At 45.5% G+C, this 27,451-nt stretch overlaps 1 protein-coding gene across 2 annotated transcripts; it reads right to left on the reverse strand.

Moving 5' to 3' along the window:
• Positions 1–483: 483 nt before the first annotated feature.
• jmjd7 (jumonji domain containing 7) lies at positions 484–27,451 on the reverse strand. Of its 2 annotated transcripts, XM_080203015.1 has the most exons (8): positions 27,386–27,451; positions 21,159–21,312; positions 18,967–19,220; positions 17,535–17,591; positions 13,133–13,228; positions 10,625–10,701; positions 4,142–4,301; positions 484–1,773 (listed from the first exon to the last, which is right to left on the reverse strand). In XM_080203015.1, exons 1-8 carry the CDS (start codon positions 27,432–27,434, stop codon positions 1,685–1,687), a joined length of 936 nt encoding a protein of 311 aa, XP_080059141.1. In that variant the 5' UTR covers positions 27,435–27,451; the 3' UTR covers positions 484–1,684. The 2 variants fall into 2 exon arrangements, with proteins under 2 accessions (XP_080059141.1, XP_080059142.1); XM_080203016.1 differs by lacking the exons at positions 13,133–13,228; positions 17,535–17,591.

Genomic DNA, 27,451 nt, shown 5'->3' on the forward strand with positions numbered 1-27,451 from the left:
CGAGTTCTGCTCTCCCTCATGCACGTTGAATAAAGCCTTTTTTGTTAAAGTTCTACATGGTCTTGGAAGACTAAGTTCATTCATTCGCTCCTACACTGACCATCCTGACCGCTGAACAAAGGGCTGCATGTTAGTTAACAGGCAATGAGTGAGCACATAATTGGCAAATCAGAGAGTCGGTCATCAATTCATGTTGCGGGCTTGAGTGGATTTAAAATTAAGAGCTTGCCCCCACCCAATTGCCCTCAACATACCCACCCCCCCCCTCCCCATTGGCACTGGTTTAGTGGCTGGAATCCACTAAGGAATCCTGTGGTGTCATGCAGAGAAACCCTAATGCCACTGTGCAGTTTCGGGTGTTTGTACCACTGCTGGCAAAGGGTTGTTCAGTGTCTAAACCACCGTTCACCTCATGGTTCAAATGACCAAAACAATTAGGACAACTCACCATAAATAACAGAAAACATATTTATCATACGCTTATTTTATTATTCAACAAATACAGAATATATGTTGGAAAACAGGGATATCCAAGTTATCTCATAATTATTAGTTTACTTTGTGCCCATCAGCCTCATCTGTAGATTGAAGTTCATGTATCACTGTTCTCCACTCTTTATGCTCTGCTTATTGCTATTAATGAGGTAGAGTAAAATATTCAGTGCTTACTCAACACATTGCTTGTCATGCAGTTGGGACCTTGTGTTCCTGAGTTTCGGGCCGCCTACACGTTTCTGAAAGCTACACAGACAGTTGACGTTTGGAAGGCAAATGTAGCCTGAATGGTCATGAAGGAGTGCTCCACATGGGATACCAATGATTATCTGTTAAATAGTCCAACCTTATTTAAACAATGAGTTTTGAAATATTATTTCATGGGATGTGTGTCATTGGCAAGACCGCCATTTCTTGCCTGTCCCTAACTGCCCTTTAAAAGATGGTGGTGAGCGCTTTCTTGAACTGCTGCAGCCTCCTGTTATAACCACTGTCAGAGCCAGAGTGGATTCTGACCCAGTGATAGAACATAAATCGAGTTCCAAGTGTGAAACTTTGTGCAGAAACTGCAGTAGGCAATGTCCCAGTGGTCAAGGCAGGTTTTGGTAGGTTGAAGGAGGCATGGTGAGTTGCTGATATGGATTATCATTAACACTGAGAGTTCTGCAGTTTGTACAGAGCTACTATTGAAGAACACAGTCAATCATTGCTTCACCAATGTACCTGTTAAACCAGGTTAGTAATTAGATAAAGTACCCTGAAGTGATTAGGAACAAAATGCACAATCTTCAAAACCACCTCATGGATCTCTGTCTTCTATTCATTCAATGGCACACATTTATCCATGCTGTAAACCTCTATGACTCATTCAAGCCTGAGAAACCACACATGTAAACACAAGGTCAGGTCTATAGACACTGATTTTGAGGCACTGGCACATTATGTTATATAGTCAGGAAAAATGAACTATCTGGTTGTAGCAATGATTTCATCTTGGTAATTGGCTCTGTTTCACCAAAGCGAAAACAAATTTGCAGTGGTCACACAGTGACTAATCAGGCACATAGTAAGAAGCCCAGCCCATGTGTGAACAGTATTTCTGATGCGGTTCACATTTATATGGAGCAGCTCGAAGTCTGAATCCGAGTTTGTCTCTGCCCAAACTGTCTTGGATCTTTGTCTGGGTAAATCACACTGTATTCATCGCTTTTGTTACAGAGTCCAGAAACTGGAAGTAATTGTACTTGATATCGTACTCCATATCGTACCAGAAATTCACTGAAATAGAGAAATGAAAGAAACTCAGTACTAACAATCATTCTCAGGACAAAAAGAGGCATTTCTTCAATTTTGATTTTGAAACATTTGCTCTGCTGAAGGTGCAGTTTCTGTCCATTCTTATTGAGCACAGGTTCCAATTGAGTCTTTGAATTGGTAATCTCACGCAGAGAGCCAACAAGATGGTTAGCGCTGGGAAAAATGTCACTCTGGAACAGTCAAGGGCACTACTCTGAATGTGGGGCGGAGGCACATTCCTGGGAGAATAGTTTTACAGTGTGTATGTGGCAGCGCCTGTTTTGCTTTGGTTGTGTATACAACTATCCGGTTAGAAGTATTGGGGTCCAAATTTGCAGAAAATTCGACAGTAGGCATGCTAACCCATTCTGGGGATGAATGGAAGTTTGAAAGGAGATTGCAATAAGGTGGAATGGGGAAGGTAAATGGGATACACTGTCAGTAAGTGAAAAATGGAGGAATATTAGATGGTGTGGAAGAACTAGCTAGAGGTTCAGATTCATAGAACATTAAAAGCAGCAGCTAAGATGGATATTGTCAAAAAAAAGCTATCAAAATACTGGCTTTTAAGGCAACAATGTAACATTCACTTTGTAACAAAAGCTAACCTTTCAATAATAGAACTATAGAATTCCTACAGTGCAGAAGGCCATTTGGCCCACTAAGCCTGCACTGATAACAATCCCATCCAAGCTCTATCCCCCAATCCCATGTATTTACCCTGCTAATCTCCTGTGACTAAGGGGCAATTTAGCATGCTCAATTCACCTAACCCGCACATCTTTGTAGTTGGGACGAAACTGGAGCACCCAGCAGAACCCAAACAAACACAGAGGGAACGTACAAACTCCACACAGAACATAAGAACAAAAGAAATAGGATTCTGAGATACCGTCCTATTCCTAAGATTCTGAGGGGTCTTGGCAGGGTGAATGTGAAAAGGATGTTTCCCCTTGTTGGAGAATCAAGAACCAGGGGGTCACTGTTTAAAAATTAGGGATTGCTCATTTAAGGAGAATGTTTTTTTCTCACAGAGTACTGAGTCTCTGGAACTCTCTATCTCAAAAGGCAGAGGAAGTATAATCTTTGAATATTTTTGAGACAGAGCTAAATAGATTCTTGATTAACAAAGGAGTAAAAGGTTATCAAGGGTAGACAGGAATGTGAGATTGAGGTTACAATTAGATCCATGATCTAAATGAATGGCAGAACAGATGAGTGGCCTACTCTAGCTCCTAGTTTGTATGTTACAGCTGCCAACCTGAAAATATCCCTTTCATTCCTGCTCTATCAATGTTAATATATTACCCCCAATTATATAAGTCCGAAAGACTCTTGTATAGCAACTCACCAAGTGCATTCTGAAAATCTAAGAATACTACATCCATTGGTTCCCCTATTCCATCTTGCTAGTTAATCCTCAAAAAATTAACAGATTTGTTAAACGTGATTTCCCTTTCACGAATCCCTGTTAACTCCCTTAATGATATTATGATTTTTTAAGTGTCCTGTTACCATGTCTACGATAATAGACTTTAGCACTTTTAGCGCAGGCTACTATTGATGTTAGGCTAACTGACTTACAATTGGACATTTTCACAGAATCCTTACAATACGGAAGGAGGCCATTCGACCCATCGAGTCAGTACCAATCCCCCCCCAGGCCCTATTCCCACAACCCCATACATTTATCCTGCTAAGCCCTCTGACACTAGGGTCAATTTAGCATGACCAACCAACCTAACCCACAGATCTTTGGACTGTGGGAGAAAACCAGACGACCCAGAGGAAGCCCACGCAGACACAGACAGGAAGTGCAAACTCCACACAGTGACCCACGGCTGGAATTGAACTGGGTGTCTGGCGCTATGAGGCAGCAGTGCTAACCACTGTGCCAACCCCATACCTCGTTTCTTACATAATGGGGTTATGTTCGCAACCTTCCAATCCTTAGCAACTATTTTAGAATCTAAGGGTTTCTAGAAGATCAAAACCCAGGGAGCACGTCGTCAGGTCCAGGAGATTTGTTGCCACTTAGTCCCATTAATTTTTCTGTTACTATTTCTTTACTTATTATGGTCTGTTTAAGTTCCCCGATCTCACTTGCTCCTTTGTTCCCCATTATTTCCAGAATGCTTTGTGAGTCTACTACAGTGAAAACAGATAGATAGTATTTAATGCCTCTTCCATTTCCTTGTTCCCCATTATAATTACACCTGCTTCTGACATGTCCATATTTGCTTTCATTAATCTCTGCTTTTTGTACCATCCTATGTGGTGTTCATTCACTCACAATGGGTGAATGCCTGATGTCTAGTTTTCATTTCTGTGACAGATCGCATTGCTGTACCTGCAATGCAGCCGTGTGACTGCTGGACATGGTGGAACCACAGAGAGGGCAGGTATAGCATCTCGCCCGCTCTCACTGTGCAGTGGAGAGGCCTGGCATGAGAATATTCCGGGTAACGGCTGAGGTCAGGGTTCAATGGGTCAAGAGGAATCCAAGGAACCTGATTTTGGGGAGGAAAGAAGAGACAATTAGTTACATAAAACCAGAGTAGATGCAAATCATACTTGCCCTAGGTCTCTCCAACTGCTGCATGCAGAAAATGCTGTGCTTTGATGTGCAATTTCTGTTGTATAGGTAAATGTGGCAACCATTATGCACTAAAATCATATTAACAATATTACAATGGGCTGGAATGGTGGTTAGCACTGTTGCTTTACAGCGCCAGGGACCCCGATTCAATTCCCTCTTTGGGTCACTGTCTGTGTGGAGTTTGCATGTTCTCCCTTTGTCTGCGTGGGTTTCCTCCGGGTGCTCCCGTTTCCTCCCACAGTCCGCAAGACATGCTGGTTGACTGCATTGGCTGTGCTAAATTCTCCCTTAGTGTACCTGAACAGGAGCCAGATTATGGCGACTGAGGGATTTTCACGGTAACTGCATTGCAGTTCAAACTGCAGCCTACTTGTGACACTAATAAATAAACTTTCAAACTTTAAAGTAATGTGTAGTAATCAGTTCATTCCTTTCTGGTGGTGCTAGCTGAGGGAGAACACAAAACACACTCTGCTTCTTCAATTGGTATCATGGAATCTTTAGTGCCCTCCTGAGCAGGGAAACAGGGTCTCAGCTTGAGATATAATTGAAGTGAAGCGCCTCGGACAATGCAGCACTCACTCATTACTGGAGTGTCAGTTTAAATTGTGTGTTGGAGTGAAGCCCACATCCAGATGATATTATAGTTAAGCAAAAATATCAGGGATTCACACTGCAATATATTGGAAAATAGATAACATTAAGTTTGTACAATCCAGCTGTATGCAGCTCCCCAGTGGCCTGCCTGGTTAAAGTGCAGCCTGGTGGGTTACTAACCTATGCTGGGCACACCGTCTCATATTTGATTCCTTGTCTGTGCTGAATTAATTGATCTCAGTTGGTCTCTACACCCTGGCGAGGCACAAAGGTCAACCAGAGCTCCTACATTAACTGGAGGTCTCTGCTGAAATGGGGGCATTACCCAAGTGACTACTTGGGTCATTTCCATGTATCCCTAATTGTTTTGATCACCTGGAGGGGAATTTATTCTGTCTTTCAGCCACTGCCTTCCATAGTCTGGGCCTTTCACACCAAAATAAATCTGCCTCATCTTTTAGAGCGGCAGTTAAGGTTTTTCGCCGATCATCCTGGTTGTAATGGGTTATAACTGAGTCATAGCAGTGGGTTTCAGAGGCAGTGTGTGTCCGCTGTGACTCAGTTCGCAAGGTTGAATTGCAAGGTTCTGGGTTCAAATCTCAGTCCAGGACATGAACATAAAAATCAAGGCTAACACCGCAGTGCAGTTATGAGCACTTGCTGTACTGTCAGAATGTGGTATTTTGGATAAGATGAGCTGTCATATATCTGTTCTGATGGATGCAAAAGATCCCAAAGGACTATTTTTGAAGAGCAGATGAGTTACCCTTCGTGCTGCGGCCAATATTTATCCCTCAATCAACATCACATCAACAGATTGTCTGATTATCATATTGCTGTTTGCAGTGGTGCGCAAAACTGGATGCACTCTCTGCACTAAATCAGTGATTACACTTTCTAAAGCATTTAGCTGTCTGTAGAGCGCTTTGAGACATCAGGTGGGTGTGAAAGGCACTACACAAATGCAAGTCTTTTCAACATCATTGCACCGTTATGATGAAAGATATTTATTTTGTTAATGTCATGACACAAGAGCATGCCAGCAACATGGCACAAAACATCAAAGCACAGGCAGTCAGGTGATGAAGTTTGAAGCAATTTGGGAGGGCCGTGCTTTTAAGTTGTTCACCTGTGATCCAGTCGTAATGTAAAGGGCTTTGTGAAATAGTCCGAAAAATGAATGCCCTGAACCTCATTAGCCACTGGTTCCCCAGCATTGAACCAGTTTCTGAACTCATCTTCACATTAAATACCTCTTTAAGCGAATGGTCGAGAGATTTGTACAGAAGCAGGCTGCAGTTTTTGTGGCCATCAATCATTGTTGATCAGCACTGAATCATGCCGATTACAAACTAATCTCTGTTTATCTGGGATTTGCAAAATACCAAACACAGCTTGGCAATCAGTCTGCAAGGCTTATGCAGATCAACTGAAATTGACTAATCAGTGTTTGTATGTTACATAATCCACAAACCCTGGAATTATCAGTCACTTTCCCTGGGATCACAACTTCATTAGGCAAAGCAAGGTAGAATAGAAGAGCACTCCACAACTGGCTTTGATTCAAAAGCCTCCTTTTGTTGTCATTATTGGATGAATTTTGAGAGAGAAAAATAAATTAAAACAAAACAATGCAGCACAATGGTTCTATGTTTTCCTCATTAACAGAGCAAGCCTCACTGAGGCCACTCCATTGCACTCATCACACTCCGACAATATTGTAAGGGATAAAGGATTACAAGGCCACGTTAACCATCTGAGAACAGATCCTCAGTTATAGGGACTGAATGGGCCTGTTGAGGCCTTTCAAATGCTGAGTTTATTGGCAATGGAGAGGATGCTGTAAGTGGCATGCTAGTAGCAGTGCATAATGATGTGTGCAGTTGCAGAGACACTAGCATGGTTACATCGGAACAGGAAAATGTCAATAGGTGGAACAAACATCTTTTTTTGAAAGATCAATTCTTTGTTCAATCTTTCACAACATGTACAACAACTCACTCTCACAATTAAACTGGCTGCTCTGATGGCTTTCCTTGATAACTTATTTAACTACTTGACTGACATTTGGATGAAAAGTTCTCAGTAACTTTCATTTTCACTAGCTTCCTCATGTTTCACCCATTTTTCCCTCCACCACAATAACTAATTCAGCTGGAATCATAGAAACCCTACAGTGCAAAAGAGGCCCATTGAGTCCACACTGACAACAATCCCACCCCAGGCCTATCTCCACAACCCCACACATTTATCATGCAAATCCCTCAAATCTACACATCCCAGGACACTAAGGGACAATTTAGCGTGGTCAGTCAACCTAACCTGCATATCTTTGGATATGGGAAGAAACCAGAGGACCCGGAGGAAAGCTATGCAGACACAGGGAGAATGTGCAAACTCCACACAGTGACCCAAGCTGGGAATCGAACCCAGGTTTCTGGAGCTGTGAGACAGCAATGCTGATCACTGTACCATCGTGCCGCCCACCTGGATCAACAGTCCATGAGCAAGGCCAGCTCTGGCACTCAAAAGCATTTCGGCCTGGTAGAGTCAGTGAATCAGAGCCAAAAAAAGTTAGTTTCCAACCATTTTTGTTTGCTTTAGTGATTTCCTGACATATTTCCATTGTATTCTTGGTTGCTACAGCCTGTATGCAGTCTGCATACCTGAGATAAGGATATTATCTGTGAAGAACCAGGAGCTGAACCAGCCAATTATCCTGGATAAAGAAATTGCTAATACTCTTTAAGCATTATCTGTGGATTTGTGGAGACTGACCTGCACTTACACTCATACCAAATACTCTTTTACAGATGATTTCAATTGTTTATCACACTAACCTGAGGCCGTGGAGTGGCTGTGATTGAAGTTGGGGTACAATGAAGGGGAGGTGGAAAGCAGTGTCCACACTCCCACCAACTATCTCAGGTTGGATATTTCTTTGATACTTCACCCATGTTTCTGAAAACAAAGCCCACTGTCAAGGCCACAATCACTTTGCAATGACAGAGTCCTAATGACTAAAGGAACAGGAACTAACCTGACTTGAAGTGGGCAGTAAGCTTGGAGAGAGCATGGCTTTTTTGGTCCATGGAGAATGAGGGTTTAGCTTAGGTTTCCAAGTGACATGAAGGAGAGAAGCTGTCGGTATGAATATACCCATGGCTGCTTTAGCAATGCTTATCGTTGCAGCTCTCTCCAGTTCCAACAGTGTCAGAGGGACAGGTGATGTTGTGGGTGCACAGGGAGTAGAGTGATTGCTGGGAGTATTTGCAGGGGGGGGGGGGGGTGGGCTAAGAGGTAGATTGTTGGGACTGGAGGGACGATTCTGCTCCTCCTGACCCACAAGCACTGCCATAAAGACATTTACCTCGTGGATGAAGCTTTTCTCATTTCCATTAACCTGCTGGATTACTGGGCCACGGGAAACACGGTTGATGTGAGCAAAAAATAATCATAGAAAATAATAGAAACCCTACAGCACAGCAAGAGGCCATTCGGCCCATCGAGTCTGCACCGACCACAATCCCACCAGGCCCTATCCCCATATCCCTACATATTTACCCACTAATCCCTCTAACCTATGCACCTCGGGATACTTTTAAGGGCAATTTTAGCATGGCCAATCAACCAAACCTGAACATCTTTGGACTGTGGGAGGAAACTGGAGCACCTGGAGGAAACCCATGCAGACACAAGGAGAATGTGCAAACTCCACACAGACAGTGACCCAAGCCAGTAATCGAACCCAGGTCCCAGGAGCTGTGAAACAGCAGTGCTGACCACTGTGCTACTGTGGCGCCCAATAATAATGATGGTTAAAATGAACAGTAAGAAATCTCACAATACCAGGTTAAAGTCAGGTCCATTCACTTGTTGAAGGAGCAACGCTTTGAAAGCTCATGATTCCAAATAAACCTGTTGGGTACTAACCTGATGTTGTGAGACTTCCTATTGTGCCCACCCTAGTCCAATGCCAGCATCTCTACATGCTGTGATCTTGATTTAATTCAACCCACGCAATATAATCCAGGACTACTGTTACTAGGAGCTCTTAAACCAGATGGAATAATCAGTCACAAGGCTCAGAGGAGAATCTTAAGTACATCTTTAGTTCACTAGAAATTAGAGTCATAGAGGTCTGCAGCATGGAAACAGGCCCTTTGGCCCAACTTGTCCATGCTGCCCTTTTTTTCAAACCACGAAGCTAGTCCCAATTACCTGTGTATGGCCCATATCCCTCTACACCCCATCTTACCCATGTAATTTTCTAAATGTTTTTTAAAAGACATAATTATACCTGCCTCTATTACTACCTCTGGCAGCTTGTCCCAGACACTCACCACCCTCAGAGAAAAAACTGCCCCTCTAGACCCATTTGTATCTCTCCCCTATCACCTTAAACCTATGCCCTCTAGTTTTAGGTTGCCCTACCTTTGAGAAAAGATATTCACCATCTGTGCCCCTCATTATTTTATAGGCTTCTATAAGATCACCCATAAGTCTCCTTCACTCTAGGGAAAAATGTCCCAGTCTATTTTCTTATAACTCAAACCATCAAGTCCTGGTAGCAGCCTAGTAAATCCTTGCAGCTCTCTCTCTAGTTTAATAATATCCTTTCTATGATAGAGTGACCACAACTTAGCTGCAACAGGCATACCGATTTGAAGATTTGGTGCTTTGGATATTGACTGTTAGGACACCAGTTTGAGCCTGTAAATTGCCACACTATTTCCAGTCTCGGCCACACTATCATGCAGTAGCACGTCGAACAGGAACCAGGTGTTCCCCCAGGGCACAATGGACTCTTCCCCTGCATTTGCTGGATGCCTGCAGGGAACAGTGATGAAAGACCCTGGGAGCAAAGTGCCCACATGACCAGGTTAGAATACGACACAAAAGAGTTGAGCAAAATCCTTTATCACCAAACTACCTACAACTTGATATGGAAAACATTTCTAAAAATGGGCTAATTGTCCTGTGTAATTTGGTTTGTGCGTACAATATATGTAACCTTATAACTTATTACCTCCCTCACTGTGATCTAACCACACCATTCAGGTTTAGGTTCCTCTGTTTTACAAAGCAATGATGTGACAGGCAATAACTTGTGGGATGGTTAACACACAAAATTAAAAATAAATTGACTTGTCCAAAAAGGACTAGTTTAATCGTTCTTAATACACCGTGTATTATTTTCCTAAGTATAGCATTAATTATACATACTGTACGTTAGATAAGACTATGGGGCAGCACGACAGCACAGTGATTAGCACTGCTGCCTCACAGTGCCAGAGACCTAGGTTCGATTCCTGGCTTGGGTCACTGTCTGTGCGGGGTCTGCAAGATCCCCCCGTGTCTGCGTGGGTTTCCTCTGGGTACTCTGGTTTCCTCCCACAGTCCGAAAGGCGTACTGGATAGGTGCACTGGCCATGCTAAAATTCTCCCTCAGAGTACCTATACAGGCGTCAGAGTGTGACGACTAGGGGATTTCCACAGCAACTTCAATACAGTGTTAATGTAAGCATACTTGTGACAATAATAAATAAGCTTTAAACTTTAAAGAATAGTGTGCACCTCCTTCCTCTTATTATTCCCACTGCTTAACATTAAGCAAAATTGTGAAGCGTTGATTACCTTCTCTGCATTCTGTACATCTATCACATCAAAGGAACCATCTTCATTCACCTTGTATGTTGCAGGCTGGAAGAATTCTGCAAAACCAGCGACAACCTGAGTTTCAATAATTAGCCCAGATCACAATGTTACATTCAAGACACCAGTGCCATGCTCCATACACAATATTTAGGCCAGTTTATACTATGGAACTATGGCAGAAAATGGAGGTGTGTGGGAGGGGAGGGTTCTCATTTCTTGTTTATTGACCTTCCAATTTCAGTCATGCCATGAGCAGCAACAGCCCACAGAGAGGGAAAGGCACTTGGTGGGAGAATTGGTCCTTGTGCACGTTGTAGTGTCTAAGTACACAAGACTACTCCCTGGTGACTGGAACGAGGTCCTGTTTACTTGTTCAGCTGCAGATGATGCAGTCCTGGCTTGGCCAACCAGCAGGAGTAGCAACTAAGGGAAGCAAGAGAGCATTTATTTTAGTGATTTTAATGTGGAAAATAGCTTAAAGTCCAGGTATGGAGATGTAAGGAAGCAAAAAATATTAGGAGCAGAGACTAAAACTTTAGTCAAAGAAGTGAGTTTTAAGGATGAACTTAAAGGAGGATAGGGAGGTGGAGGGGTTGACAGAAGGGATTCCTGCACGTAGAACCCAAACAGGTAAAGTGTATGGACTGCCATTTGGTGGATAGCAAAGATGGGGAAACAAAATGTAAAAATGCAGGGTTCTAGGGCTGAAGAAGGTTGCAGAGACAGAATAAAGCAAAGATGTTAAAGAATTTGGATGTGACTTTGATTATTGTCACACTATTTGATTATTATTTGCATATGTATTGGGATACAGTGAAAAGTATTGTTTCTTACATGCTATCCAGACAAAGCATACCATTCATACAGTGCATAGGGGAAAAGGAAAGGAGAGGCTGCAGAATGTAAGTGTTATAGTCATAGCTTGGGTGTAAAGAAAGATCAACTTAATACAAGGTAGGTCCATTCAAAGATCTTAATGACAGCAGGGAAGAAGCTGTTGGTACATGACCTCAGACTTTTATATTAAGGGTGAGGCATCCAGCAGCATATAGGCTGAGACAGGGGTGGAGATGGCAAATGTTTTGAAATTGGAAGGAGGTGATTTTTCTAAAGAAGAAGATATTTGATTAGAAGCTCAACTGAGATTCAAAAGGACGATTAGAATTACAAACAGTCTGCTTCAGCCTAAGAAGGTGCTGAGAGAAGATATGGAGTCTGTAGTGAGGGCCACAGGCAATGTTGGTCATCCCAGTGTTTAAATGAAAGGATTTGCAGTTCAACCGAAACTGGACATCAGCCAAGCAGTCTGACAATGAGACAGTGGGATCAAGAGGCAGTGGAGAGATTAATTTGTGTCACCACAGATGTTGAACACATCTTTAGTTCTGTTCCAATATGCAGCATTTAGATGAGGAAGGACAGGAAGAAAGGGTAGATCATTTAGGGTTCTTTGCAAATAGCAGTGCAGAGACAGGAAAGGACACCATCAGTGCACATGCATGAGAAGATCAATATGGGAAATCTCACTGAACTAGAGGACCAAGGAGAAGATGGTGCTTGTTAATGTTAAAAAATGCACTAAGGTTGTGTAAGATGTAATTTTTGACTTAGATTAAGGCTATTTCAGTGCTGTGGAAGTAATGGAAACATGATTGAAACATTTAATGGTAAAACTGTAGGAAAGGTGAGCGTGGATCTGGGAAGCAATGAGGTGTTCCAGTGTGGCACAGTAGCACGGTGGTTAGCACTGCTGCTTCACATCTCCAAGGACCTGGGTTCGATTCCCAGCTTGGGTCAATGTCTGTGTGGAGTTTGCACATTCTCCTCATGTCTGCGTGGGTTTCCTCCGGGTGCTCCAGTTTCCTCCCAAAGTCCAAAGATGTGCAGGTTAGGTTGATTGGCCGTGCTAAAAATTGTCCCTTAGCGCAGGTTAGGGGGATTAGCAGGTAAATACGTAGGGATATGGGGGTAGGGCCTGGATGGGATAGTGGTTGGCACAGACTCAATGGGCCAAAGGGCCTCTTTCTGCGTTGCATGGTTTCTATAAGAGGTTGGAGATGGGGTTTAATGTTGTACAAGAGCAGATAGGAGAATGGTTGGTATTTTTTAAAGTCAGGGTGGATGACAGAAGGCACGAAATGAGATGGGAGGCAACAGCTAAGGGGAGGAAAGCACTTATAATGTTAGCTAGTATACAGACCAGGATGGGAAGTTCAGTCCTTATTTGGAACCGTTTGGTGGGAATATACTTCTAACTAGTGACACATGTTTGCCGGGAAGAGTTTGATGAAATAACGCAGACTAAATTCATTCCATATCTTTTCCCATTTCCCTTACTGGCCAATATCTGGAACGGAGACTGCCAATCCATATGGAATAATGATCTGTTCTATAAACTCGTTCAGATTAACTAATTTCATTCATTTTTACAGCCAGGCTGGACAGGATTTCAGAGGTAAGGGGCAGTGCTGTGAAAGCCTGACCTACCATATGGGATAAAGGGTCTGTCAGTGGGAGGGTGGAGGATAAAGTGCTTCTCTCCAGAAACCACGCAGTACAGGTTCTCATAGTGATCTTTATGCACTGAAATAAAGTTGAGAAATAAGAATCAGTAAAACTGCACAACTGTGCAGGAAATCAGTGCAGCCAAATCAAGCAGTGGATTTACATCATAGCATGGAGAACACACAGGCACACAGTTAGCTAGGGTTGCTCACTTTCTAACACCCAACATAGCATTCAAAATCTTGTTTATGACAAACAATAACTTGCATTCACATAGCACCTTAAAGACAGTGAAATGTTCCAAGGAGCTTCACTGGAATGACTATCAAACAAAATTCGACAAGACATTTGGCCAAAAGCTTGGCTAAGAGTTAGGTTAAGGAGAATCCAAAAGGATAAAGAGGTGGTGAGGCAGAGACAGTCGGGAAGAAAATTCCAGGATTTAGGAGCTGAAGGCCCCAATTACTCCAGTGGTGGAGCAATTAAAAGAGGATTCTTGAGAGGCCAGAATTGGAGGAGTGAGGATATCTCGGAAGGCTGGTGGGGGTTAGATAGGGAGAGAAGAAGATGCAGAAGGATTTGAAAACAAGGTTGAGAATTATAGAAGTGGATCGGGAGCCAATGCAGATCAGTGACCACCTGGTGATGAGCGAATGGAATTGGTGTTAATTAGAACACAAGTAGCAGCCTTTTGGATCAGCTCAAGTTTACATGGGGTGACAGGTGGGAGGTTGGTCAATAGAGCAGTATATGTGGAACCTGACATTAAGATCTTGTAACACACTTCAGATAAATATTTGTAATGAGAAAACCAAATAAAGTATTTTATAGTCTAAATATTATCATAGGAAAATGGTAATAGAATCCACAGAATCCCTACAGTGCCACTTGGCCCATCGAGTTTGCACTGACTCGCTGATAGAATATCTTACCCAGGCCCTCTCCCCTACTCTACGCCTGCACACCTTCACCATAGTTAATCCCCCTAACATATACATCATGGGACACCAAAGGGCAATTTACCTTAATGCGGACCAAACATTATTTTGTAAATTGAGTTTGTGTCTTTATATGTCCTGTTTGTGAACTGAAATCCCACTTACCTGATGAAGGAGCAGCCAGCGCTCCGAAAGCTAGCAGCTTTTGCTACAAATAAACCTGTTGGACTTTAACCTGGTGTTGTGACACTTCTTAACTCAATTTACCTTAGCCAATACACCTAGCCTGCACATTTTTGGACTATGGGAGGAAACCGGAGCACCCAGAGGAAACCCATAGTGAGAACGGGTCCCTGGAGCTGTGAGGCAGCAGAGCTAACCACTGTGCCATCGTGTCGCCGCAACAAGTCCACCTATTGTGGCTTTCATGTTTTGTATAATCCAATTGAATCAGTAAAATGTTTTTTTGAAAGAAAGGTTTCAAGGGTGCCCCAGAGCAAAATTCCTACTGGAGGATGAAATCTTTTTTTATCATTTCTTCATGAGACACAGGCATCGCTGGCTGGCCAACATTTACTGATGATGTGGAGATGCCGGCGTTGACTGGGGTAACCACACAACCCTGCCACAGCAACCGCTGCAAGACATGCATGGACGCCATCATCGCACGTGAGAACACCATCCACCAGGTACACGGCACATACACTTGCAATTCAGCCAATGTGGTCTACCTGATGCGCTGCAGGAAAGGATGTCCCAAGGCATGGTACATTGGGGAGACTGTGCAGACACTGTGACAACGGATGAATGAACACCGCTCAACAATCACCAGGCAAGTACGTTCTCTTCCTGTTGGGGAACACTTCAGCAGTCACAGGCATTCAGCCTCTGATCTTTGGGTAAACATTCTCCAAGGCGGCCTTCATGACACACGACAATGCAGAGTCACTGAGCAGAGACTGATGGCCAAGTTCCGCACAAATGAGGACGGCCTCAACTGGGATCTTGGGTTCATGTCACACTACCTGTAACCCCCACAATTTGCCTGGGCTTGCAAAATCTCACTAACTGTCCTGGCTGGAAACTATACATATCTCTTCAACCTGTGCTTAACCCTCTCTCCGCTCACTGTCTGTAACTTTAAGACTTGATTACCTGTAAAATCTCGCATTCCAACCACTATTTTGTAAATTGAGTTTGTGTCTTTATATGCCTTGTTTGTGAACAGAACTCCCACTCACCTGATGAAGGGACAGCGCTTGAAAAGCTAGTGGCTTGTGCTACCAAATAAACCCGTTGGACTTTAACCTGGTGTTGAGAGACTTCTTACAGCATTTATTGCCCATCCCTAGTTGCCCTTGGAGGGCAGCTGACAGCGAACCACATTGTCACACGTAGGCCAGACCAGGTGAGAATGGCAGATTTCTTTCCCTAAAGGACATTGGGATGATGGGTTTTTCCAACAATCGACAAGTGCTCCATGGTCATCAGTAGATTTTTAATTCCAGATTGCAGGATTCAAATGCGGGTCCCCAGAACATTAACTGAGTTTCTGGATAAGTCTAGCGATAATACCACTAGGTCATCGCCTCCCCATGCAACTGACTGTATCTTTACTGATGTTAATCTCTTCTGATATTAACCTAGCTCCTTCACGTTGTAACTCAGTAACCCAGTTGTGTGTTACTGACTATGTCTTTACTAATTTTTATTCAGCTCTCTCACACCATCACTCAAATGGCTTCCCAGACAGTGCCACATGACAGAATAGTTACCTTTCAGTAGATATTGTTAGTAGATGTGATGGACTTGGGTCCCTATCAAGGAGTTGCAAACGTAGTAACTACAATTTTCTGTCTTCTAGTTTAAATGTACAGAGAAGCATGGGCTGTGCATAAATAATCCAATTTGTACAGCCAACGGGCAGGTCTCCTTTCATTAACAGATGTCTGGAAAATGATCCCTGATATCTCCAAAGGTTAAAGCAATCATAGAATCCTACAGTACAAAAGGAGGCCACCCAACCCATCGAGTCTGCACCAACCACAATCTCATCCAGGCCCTAGCCCCACAACCTCACGCATCTACCCTAGCTAGTCCCCCTGACACTAAGAGGCAATTTAGCAAGGCCAATCTATCTAACCCACACACCTTTGGACTGTGGGAGGAAACCGGAACACTTGGAGGAAACCCACGCAGAAACAGGGAGAATGTGCAAACTCCACACAGACATTGATCCAAGCCAGGAATCGATTTGTATCTCTGGCGCTGTGAGGCAGCAGTGCTAACCACACGAAACCACAGATATTCTGAAACCGACAGTCAGGCTAGACCCATTGTGGAGCAGCTTCTGATTCATACTGAAATCTATTCCCGTTCTGATCATTGGATAGGAGGATCATCTATAAAACTGAGCCCTCTGACCTCATTACAAACCAACACTGTAATGGGTCAGTGCAGGCCATGGGGTGGGAGTGAGACTGCATGACACGAGGCACAAGGACCAGCTGGCAAATCAAACTGAAGCTCAATAAGCGTCATGCCAAACAGAATGGCTGTAGAAGTAGGTACAGAAAGACAGAAAATAGGAATAAGCCAATTGGCCCTTTGAGCCAGCTCCACCATTCATTTTGATCATGGCTGATCATCAAATTCAATATCCTGATCTTCCCTTCCTCCCATATCCCTTTAGCCCCAAGAGCTATATCTAATTTCTTCTTGAAATCATACCACGTTTTGGTCTCAACTGTATTCTGTGGTACTGAATTCCACACATTCACCACCCTTTAGGTAAAGAAATCTCTCCTCACTCAGTTATAGAATCATAGAGGTTTATAGCTTGGAAACATGCCCTTTGGCCCAACTTGTCCATGAGGCTGATTTTTCCAATTAAGTTAGTCCCAACTACCTGCATTTGGCCCATATCCTTCTATACCCATCTTACCCATGTAAATGTAAAGACAAAATTGTAGCTGCCTCTATTACTGCCTTTGGCAGCTTATTCCAGGCACATCACCCTCTACGTGAAAAAACTGCCCCTCTGGACCCTTTTGCATCTCTCCCCTCTCATCTTAAATCTATGCCCTCTAGTTTTAGACTCCCCTATCTTCTGGTCGATGTGGGTAAAGGGAGTAAAACTAGCAACAAAACAATAAAGAGGATGCGAGCAAATTGGTTCTAAAAGTTATCCACAAACTATGACTCCTGATTCTGGACTTGTCCGCCATCGGGATGTGAGCCCAACACTGGCAAACTCTGGATCAACACTGGAGTCTCTGGAGGTCAATCAATAATGGAAAGGACACCTAGGGCAAGATTCTTGTTGGCTGGCACGGGTTCCTTGCAGCAATTCTGCCCGGCAACATCTCCCAAAAACAGAACACCGCCTCCCTTTCACCCTGCCCAACACCCGATTATTACGCGAATAACAGGCTCTGGTTACTTACAGGAAGTTACTGCAGCCGACTCCCCCAGCCAGAAATTTACTGCATCAGGTATCTTCCCTAAAACAAGAGCAAAGAAAAAAAACCCATCAAGCTCACAGTAAAAGAATCTGAACCCAGACTGGCACAGAGCGACTGCCCATAGGCCTGTTAAGAGAGAAGCCTGAATCTTCAGGCCTCCACCTAGTGTAAGAACTTACTGATCCATCTACTGCCCCCACCCCAAGGTACTGGGGTCATCTCCATTTTGTTGAGGTCCCTCCAACTGGATGGCCTGCAAGCAATCCATCTGAACAGACCCAGAAGTAAGTAGGTGGGTACCTTGTTATTTTGCTGGGATTGGGAGGAGATGTGGACCGCTGCTACTCCAGGAGTCTCATCATCACACATCCTAGGAATCTACCTTCTTCCAGCTCCATGCTCTGCACATGAATGGTGCAACAGTCTCTGGCTCTTCCCTAAGTCTGCTTGAGGGGCAGTGGCAGAATTTACCTCAGTGTCCCAGCATCAGTGTGTCAGAGTCTTAGGACAAGCGCTTTATCATAGAATCCCTACAGTGGAGGCCATTCGGCCCATTGAGTCTGCACCACCCACAATCACACCCAAGCCCTATTCCCACGCATTCACCCCAGCTAGTCCCTCGACACTAAGGGCAATTTAGCATGGCCAATCAACCTAACCCGCATATCTTTGGACTGTGGGAGAAAACCAGTGCACCCAGAGAAAACGCACGCAGGTCCCTGGCGCTGTGAGACAGCAGTATAACCACCAAGTCACCGTGCAGCTTTAGAGAGGGTCTTACTCTAATACATAAAACACAGCACTTAACACTCATTAAAAAAATCCTCAACGTGTGAAGAGTGTATCCCAGGGAATCACGAAAAAAGCACCACTTCAAGGAGTTGCTAGGTGGCACAGTAGTTAGCACTGCTGCCTCACAGTGCCAGAGACCTGGGTTCGATTCCTGCCTTGGGTGACTGTCTCTGATTTGATCTCGCCTGTTCTCCCTATGTCTATGTGGGTTTCCGCCAGGTGCTCTGGTTTCCTCCCATAGTCCAAAGATGTGCCGATTAGGTGCATTGGCCATGCTAAATTGCCCCTTAGCATCCCAAGATGTGTAGGTTAGGGGGATTAATGGGGTAAATATATGGGGTTACGGGGAAGAGGGCGGTGGATGGGTCTGGTTAAGATGTTCTGTCGGCAGGTCGGTGCAGACTATGGGCCAAATGGCCTTCTTCTGCACTGTAGGGATTCCATGATTCAAGTGTGATCACCTTAGTGGTGGAAATCTAACTGGAGTGGGTATGAACTGGTAGAGCATTAGGAAAGGAAATAATTTAACTTATTTCTATAACTGCCGATACGAGCACCGATGAACACATATGACAGAGTAAACTAAGCTGTGATTGCCGCCTCTCGCTCAGTATTCCAGTACCTAGAGCCTCACTCATCCACAGGATGTGGGGATCTATATCTGGCAGGAGCTGAGGGAACTCCTCCGTCAAGTTTGAGCACTGTTTCTGCACATAGAACACTCCACTCGCAGACCGCTTCCTCTCTATGATGTCCAGAAAGTCCGCAAGGGGCATCTGCCGCTCCTCGGGCATCACAAACCGGCCCTCGTGCACGGCATCAGCGTAACCGTTGGGGGTCACCGCCACGCTCACCGTCTGCTTCCCAATCATTTCTCTGCAGGTTAAAACACCCGAATGTTAAACACGATCAAAACAACTTGCATTTTAACAGCGCCTTCAATGTAGAACAACAGTCCACAGTGCTCAACAGAAGAATTATTAAAGAAAATTTGCCACTGAGCCACGGGGAGAGATATCAGAGCAGATGAACAAATATTGCGGTGGAAGGGGTAGGTTTTATGGAGCGTCTTAAGGGAGGATAACCGAGGGGTTTAGGGAGGAAATTCCAGTGCTTAGCACCTAGGCAGCCGAAAGCACAGCACCAATAGGAACATAGGAATTAGGAGCAGGAGTAGGCAATTCAGCCCATTGAGTCTCCTCCGCCATTTAACATGTTCATCGCTGAACTTATCCTGGTCTCAACTCAAAGTAGAGGAGTGTTGTTGCAATTATATAGGGTGCTGGCGAGACCACATCTGCAGCATTGTGATCAGTTTTGATCTTATTTGAGGGAGGGTGTGATGGTGCTGGAGACAGTTCAGAGGAGGATCACCACATTGACTCTGGGATTGATGTATGAGGAGAGATTAAACAGTTAGGGTGTATACTCGCTGGAGTTTAGAAGGATGAGAGAGGATCTGATAGAGCTTTATAAAATTTTAAAAGGGATTGATAAAGTAAATGTAGACCAAATGTTTTCCCTTATGGGGCAATCCAGAACAAGGGGTCACAGGTACAGGTTGAGAGGCGGTAGATTTAAAACTGAGATGAGGAGAAACTACTTCTCACAGAGGGTGGTGAATTTGTGGAACTCGCTGCCCCATAGCATGGTGGAATCTGAATCATTAAATGGTTTCAAGAGGGAGATTGATATATTTCTGATTTTAAAAAAAGGAAAGAGGGATATGAGGAACAGGTGGGGAGGTGGATTTAAGACCAGGGAAAGATCAGCCATGATCTGATTGAATGGCGGAGCAGGCTCAAAGGGCTGAATTTGCCTACTGCTGCTACCTCTGATTTTTCCTGCCTGCTCCCCATAGCCCTTTATCCTGCTTTTCATTAGAAACAAATCTATCTCTTTCTTGAATCTGTTGACTGATTCAGTCTCCACTGCACTCTGGGGCACTGAGCTCCAGATTTACAACCCTTTGAAAGAAGTTGTTCCTCAGAGATAAGTGAAAATGTGTACACACAGCCTAGACTTTACTCCAGTGCATTCTGTGGAGTACAGTCTTACCTTGTTCCCCAGTTCATTGGAGATGAGAGCCTGTTTTATGGATCTAATTGGTTGAGCGGTTAAAAATCAGAATTGGATATTTTGGTGGATTTGGGGCTGACGGAGATTCCAGCGATAGGGAGGGGTAAGGCCAGGAAAGGATTTGAAAACAAAGGTGAAAATTTTTAAATTGTAATTTTGTACCATTTGAACCATTTGGGGGAGGAAAATTAATGGAAATTGAGGAAAAGAATAAAAAAGCTCTCTTCCCACACGAGTCCCCATCCAACCCATGCCAAGTGACAGAGCAAGATCACCAACAAAGTTTCCTTGGTCGATTTAGTCAGCATGGCTCAGTGCAGTCACAAAACAATGGCTGAGACTGATTGCAGAAAAAAGTTTAAAGTTTATTTATTAGCATCACAAGTAGGCTTACATTAACACTGCAATGAAGTTACTGTGAAAATTCCCTCGTCGCCACACTCTGGTGCTTGTTCGGGTACACTGAGGTGAATTTAGCACAGTCAATGCACCTAACCAGCACATCTTTCGGACTGTGGGAGGAAATCAGAGCACCCAGAGGAAACGCGGGGAACACATGCAGACTCCATACTGACAGTGACCCAAGCCAGGAGTCAAACCCGGGTTCCTGGCGCTGTGAGGCAGCAGTGCTAACCATTATGTCACTGTGCCTTGGGGCGGCCCAGGGAAGAATTACTGGGTGTGAAGACTGAAGTAAGACAAAAGCACAATAAGGAGACAGAGTTAGAAATGCACCTTAGGTAGGTGGTTGTCCATTTGGAGACTGCTGGCCAGTGACTGATAGCATTCCGCACAATGAAGGGCTTGTTGGGGCACAGCCAGTTTCGTTGCAATTCCAGTGGCGTGGGGGGCTGCTCTAAGTATGGGACTGAGTCATTCAAGTACAGCTCTGTAAACAAAGTAGAGACGGGGACTTTAGCAAGGAAGCAACAACACATATTTATATAATTCATACAACGTAGCAGAATGTCCCAAGGTGCTTCATCAATTAAAATTCAACATCTAAACACAGGAACTATTAGGACAGATGACCCAAGGTTTCTTTTATTCATTCATGGGACATGGGCATCACTGGCTGTCCAGCATTTATTACCCATCCTTATATGCCCTTGAGAAGGTGGTGGAGAGCCGCCTTCTTGAATCGCTGCAGTCTGTGTTGTGAGTTGACTCACAATGCCATTAGGGAGGGAATTTCAGAATTTTGACCCAGCGACTGCAAAGGAACGGCGATATATTTCCAAGTCAGGATGGTGAGTGGCTTGGAGGGGAATTTGCAGGTTCCTATGTAACTGCTGCCCTTGTCCTTCTGGATGGAAGTGGTCGTGGGTTTGGAAGGTGCTGTTTAAGACTCTTGGGTGAATTGCTATAGAAGTCAACTTATAAGAATATCTTCAAGAAGAAGAGGGGCAGTTTCTGAGCTTAGGATCCAGGCAGCTAAGAATGAATTTGAATTAATTAAATCAGAGATGTGCAAGACCAGAACTCGGGGGCACAGAGATTGCAAATATTTTTACGGCTGGATTAGGTCACAGATACTGGAAGGGACGAGGCCATTGAGGGATTTTGGAAGAAAAATGATGGAATTTTTCAATTATGGACTTGTTAGAGTGGGAGTGTAGGACAGTGAGCACAGGGGCTGATAAGTAATTGGGACTTGGTGTGTGTTAGGATCGCAGAATTCTGAACGTGCACAAAGTGAGGACAGCAAGGAGAAAACTGAAATAGTTAACACCAAGTAACAGAGGCATGGATACAAAAAGTACAGCACAGGAACAGGCCCTTCAGCCCTGTGCCGATCATGATACCCTAACTGAAAAAAACCTTCTGCCCTTACTCGGTCCGTATCCCTCTATACCCATCTAGATGCTTCTTAAATGTTGCTCATGTCCCTGCTTCCACCACCTCCTCTGGCAGCACGTTCCAGGCACCCACCACTCTCTGCATGAAAAACTTCCCCTGCACATCTCCCTTAAATGTTCCCCCTCGCACTCTGAACCTATGCCCCCTTATAATTGACACTTCCACCCTGGCAAAATGCCCTATCCACCCTGTCTGTACCCCTCATAATTTTGTAGACCTCTATCGGGTCTCCCCTCAGCCTCTGTCTTTCCACCGAAAACAATCCTAGTTTATTCAACCTCTCCTCATAGCCAATGCCCTTGAGACCAGGCAACATCCTGGTGAACCTTCTTTGCACTCTCTCCAAAACGTCCATGTCCTTCTGGTAGTGTGGTGACTAGAACTGCGAGCATTATTCCAAATGCAGCCTCACCGAGGTTTTGTGTGGCTGCAACATGACTTCCCAACTCTTGTACTCAATGCCCTGGCCGAAGAAGGTAAGCATGACATATACCTTCTTAATCACACTGGCCACCTGTGTTGTCACTTTTAAGGAACCGTGGACCTGCACGCCCAGATCCCTCAGTATGTTAATGTTCCTAAGGGTTCTGCCATTTACAGTAATTCACACCTAAATCTGACCCTCCAAAATGCATCACCTCACATTTGTCCGGATTAAACTCCATCTGCCATCTCTGCGCCCAAGTCTCCAATCTATCTATATCCTGTTGTATCCTCTGACAATCCCCGGCCCTATCTGCAACTCCACCAATCTTCGTGTCATCTGTAAACTTACTAATCAGGCCAGCCACGTTTTCCTCCAGATCATTTATATATGCTACAAACAACAGAGTTCCCAGCACTGATCCCTGCGTAACACCCCTAGCTACAGATCTCCATTGTGAAAAATTATTTTTCACTGCTACTCTTCTTCTATAACCAAGCCAGTTCTGTATCCATCCAGCCAGCCAGCCCACCCCAAATCCCATATGGTTTTAGTTTTTGTATCAGAAATGCCATGTGGGATCTTGTCAAATGCTTTCTATACTATAGAATGTCAAATACTATATTCACAGCCTTTCCCTCATCAATTATCTTTGTCACATCTTCAAAAAACTCAATCATGTTGGTAAGACAAGATCTTCCCCATTCAAAACCTGCCTGTCACTAACTAGTCCATTTTCTACCAAATGTACATGTATCCTATCCCTCAACATCTTCTCCAAAAGATTCCCCAACACTGCCCTTAAGAAGGTAGTGGTGAACTGTCTTCTTGAACCACCGCAGTCCAAGTGTTGAAGGTACAACCAAAATGCTGTTAGGAAAGAGTTCCAGAATTTTGACCCAGTGGCAGTGAAGGAGCAGCGGCTAATACACTTTCAGGTCAGGATGGTGAGTGTATAGCCCTGGGGGGGGCGGTGGTACTTGCAGGTGGAAGGGTTCCTATGCATCTGCTGCTCTTGTCTTTCTAAATGACAGGGGTCACAGGTTTGGAAGGTGCTGTCAAAGAAGTCTTGGTATTTGTTGCAGCGTATCTTGTAGATGGTACATACTGCCGCTGTTGCGCATCGGTGCTGGAGGGATTGAATGTTTAAGGTGATGCCAATCAAATGGGCTGCTTTGGCTTGGATGGTGCTGAGCTACCCAAATGATGCTCGAGCTGCACTCTAAGCATACCTGGCATACAGGAAGATGATTGTGGTGGTTGGAGGTCAATCACCTCAGCTCCAGGACTCACTGCAGGAGTTCCTCAGGATTGTGTCCTAGGCCCAAACATCTTAAGCTGCTTCATCAATTTTCCAATGATTTATTCACTCCATCACTCAAGACATCACCTCAGTGACATCTTCTTCCCCACTGCCATTAGACTTTTGAATGGACTTATCTTGCATTAAGTTGATCTTTCTCTACACTCTAGCTATGATTGTAACACTACATTCTGTTCTCTCTATTCTCCTTCTCTATGAACAGTACGCTTTGTCTGTATAGTGCACAAGAAACAATACTTGTCACTGTTTATTAATTCATGTGACAATAATAAATCAAACCAAATAAAGTGAGCTCAGATGTGTTCCAGCAGAAAGTAGATGAGAAATGGAAGGATGCAAGGGAACAGTTGGCATACCCAAATCTATGGTTGAGATAAAAAAAGGCTATCACCTACATGGAGAGAACATGGTGAGCTGGGATCCAGCTAAACACAGACAAATACATTATGAACATGACGCAATGCCAGTTCGTTGGATGCACGCACACACACGTGATGTTGTCAACCAAGTCCTGAAAATGTCACAGCTAACTTAGAAATGGAAGCTCCGAGGGACAAGAAAAAACAAAGATGTTTCCTTGGCTTGAACCAATACACCGCGACAGAACCACAGAATCCCTACAGTGAAGGAGGCTGTTTGGCCCATCGAGTCTGTACCTACTGTCTGAAACAGCATCATACCCAGCCATACCCACCCACCACCACACAGCACTATAACCCTGCACATTTACCACGGACAATCCACCTAACCTGCACATAGGGTGGCACAATGGCACAGCGGTTAACATTGCTGCCTCACAGCGCCAGGAATTTGGGTTCAATTCCCGGCTTTGGTCACTGTCTGTGTGGAATCTGCATGTTCTCTTGTCTGTGGGGTTTCCTTCAGGTACCCCGGTTTCCTCCTACATTCAGAGTCAGTCATTGTCAGTAGAGAAACAGTCAGTAATACAGGGTGCTGAGGGAAGAGTTATTCAGTAACAGTCAACAAGGACATCACAGTGGTTAACACTGCTGCCTCTCAGCATCAGGGACTCGGGTTCAATTTCGGTCTTGGGTCACTGTCTGTGAGGAGTCTGCACATTTTCCCTATGTCTGTATGAGTTTCTTCTGGGTGCTGCAGTTTTCCCCCACAATCCGAAAGACATGCTGGTGAGATGCAATGGCCATGCTAAATTCTCCCTTAATGTACCCGAACAGTCACTGGAGTGTGGCGACAAGGGGATTTTCACAGTAACTTCATTACACTTGTGAAGCTAATAAATAAACTTTAATCATTGGAACACACAGCAAACCTAAGAGAGTTGATGAGAGTTATTGAGAGGAGTTTAACAAACTCAAAGTAGAAGTATGCAAGAAGAAAAGACTGTCACATTACAGCAAAGATAAACCTTTTTGATTTAATTTTTTATTGTCATTTATTGGGATACAGTGAAAAGTATTGTTTCTTGTGCTATATAGACAAAGCATAGCATTTAAAGAGTATATAGAGGAGAAGGAAAGGGCGCAAAACACTGTTATTGTCATAGTTAGGTTGTAGAGAAAGATCAACCTATTACTCTGCAAGCAGATGCTTCTACAAAAGAACTGGGAAGCCAATAACACTCACATCTAAAACCCTAACATCAGCTGAGATATGGTATGACAATATGGAAAGACAGCTTTTGGCATTTGTGTATGGAAGTGAGGAATTCCATATATTTTTCTGAGTGAAATTTCATTGTGGAGAGTGATGAACAGCTATAAGAGTAGATCTATAAAAAAGATACACATACAGCCCCAGCAAGAGAAGTTCCTCTTGAGGTTTCTGAGTTACAATTTCACTCCAAGAGAAGAAATGGTGCTCACAGATACCCTGTTATCGCTGCCAGACAAACTCAATATCTAGGTTACCAAGTTCCCATCACATAGTCGACATAACACCACCAAAATGAGTCAGAGTTGATACCAGCAAAGACAAGTTAGCAATGCTCTCTGAGCAAGTGGATGGCCGGATAAAGTACTCCAAAGACAGCCAGCAATAAGGCACAACTGGTCCAGCAGGGATGATGTGGGTATGCCGGCGTTGGACTGGCGTAAACACAGTAAAAAGTCTGACAACACCAGGTTTTAGTCCAACCGATTTATTTGATAATAGACTCACAAGCTTTCGAGGTTTCCCTCTTCGTCAGGTGAATGGCAGGAATGGGCAGGAGGGGGGGAACGGGCAGGTGGGGGGAGGGGAGGGGAGTGGGCAGGCAGGGGGAGGGGAGGGGAGTGGGCAGGCAGGGGGAGGGGAGGGGAGTGGGCAGGCAGGGGGAGGGGAGGGGAGTGGGCAGGCAGGGGGAGGGGAGGGGAGTGGGCAGGCAGGGGGAGGGGAGGGGAGTGGGCAGGCAGGGGGAGGGGAGGGGAGTGGGCAGGCAGGGGGAGGGGAGGGGAGTGGGCAGGAGGGAGGGGAGGGGAGTGGGCAGGAGGGGGGGAGGGGAGTGGGCAGGAGGGGGGGAGGGGAGTGGGCAGGAGGGGAGGGAGGGAAGTGGGCAGGAGGGGGGGGAGGGGAGTGGGCAGGCAGGGGGAGGGGAGGGGAGTGGGCAGGCAGGGGGAGGGGAGGGGAGTGGGCAGGCAGGGGGAGGGGAGGGGAGTGGGCAGGCAGGGGGAGGGGAGGGGAGTGGGCAGGAGGGGGGGGAGGGGAGTGGGCAGGAGGGGGGGGAGGGGAGTGGGCAGGAGGGGGGGGAGGGGAGTGGGCAGGAGGGGGGGGAGGGGAGTGGGCAGGAGGGGGGGGAGGGGAGTGGGCAGGAGGGGGGGGGGGAGGGGAGTGGGCAGGAGGGGGGGGAGGGGAGTGGGCAGGAGGGGGGGGAGGGGAGTGGGCAGGAGGGGGGGGAGGGGAGTGGGCAGGAGGGGGGGGAGGGGAGTGGGCAGGAGGGAGGGGAGGGGAGTGGGCAGGAGGGGGGGGAGGGGAGTGGGCAGGCAGGGGGAGGGGAGGGGAGTGGGCAGGCAGGGGGAGGGGAGGGGAGTGGGCAGGAGGGGGGGGAGGGGAGTGGGCAGGAGGGGGGGGAGGGGAGTGGGCAGGCGGGGGGAGGGGAGTGGGCAGGCGGGGTGGAGAGGAGGGGAGTGGGCAGGCGGGGGGGGGGGGGAGTGGGCAGGCGGGGGGAGGGTAGGGGAATGGGCAGTGGGGAATGAGCAAGAGGAGGGGGTGGGCAGGAGAGGAATGGCAGAGTCAGAGGTGGGACGTTAGATGGGGCAGGATAAGATGAGGGGACGCAGGGGGTCAAGGGGCAAAGGGGCCGAGCACCGGGGCTGTGGTTCCCTAGTGTTGCCTGAGGATCGGCGGATCAGAAAGCAGCATCAGTAGCCGCCGCCCGGCCCTTTCACACTCACTCACCCCGCGCCTCCTGCGCCAGTCGCCACAAACTCTCCCGCACCGACTGCATCTCCCCGCGGCCCCGGC

Source organism: Carcharhinus amblyrhynchos, chromosome 14 (genome assembly GCF_965287045.1).
Source record: "Carcharhinus amblyrhynchos chromosome 14, sCarAmb.v2.hapA, whole genome shotgun sequence".
Classification (NCBI taxonomy): Eukaryota; Metazoa; Chordata; class Chondrichthyes; order Carcharhiniformes; family Carcharhinidae; genus Carcharhinus; species Carcharhinus amblyrhynchos.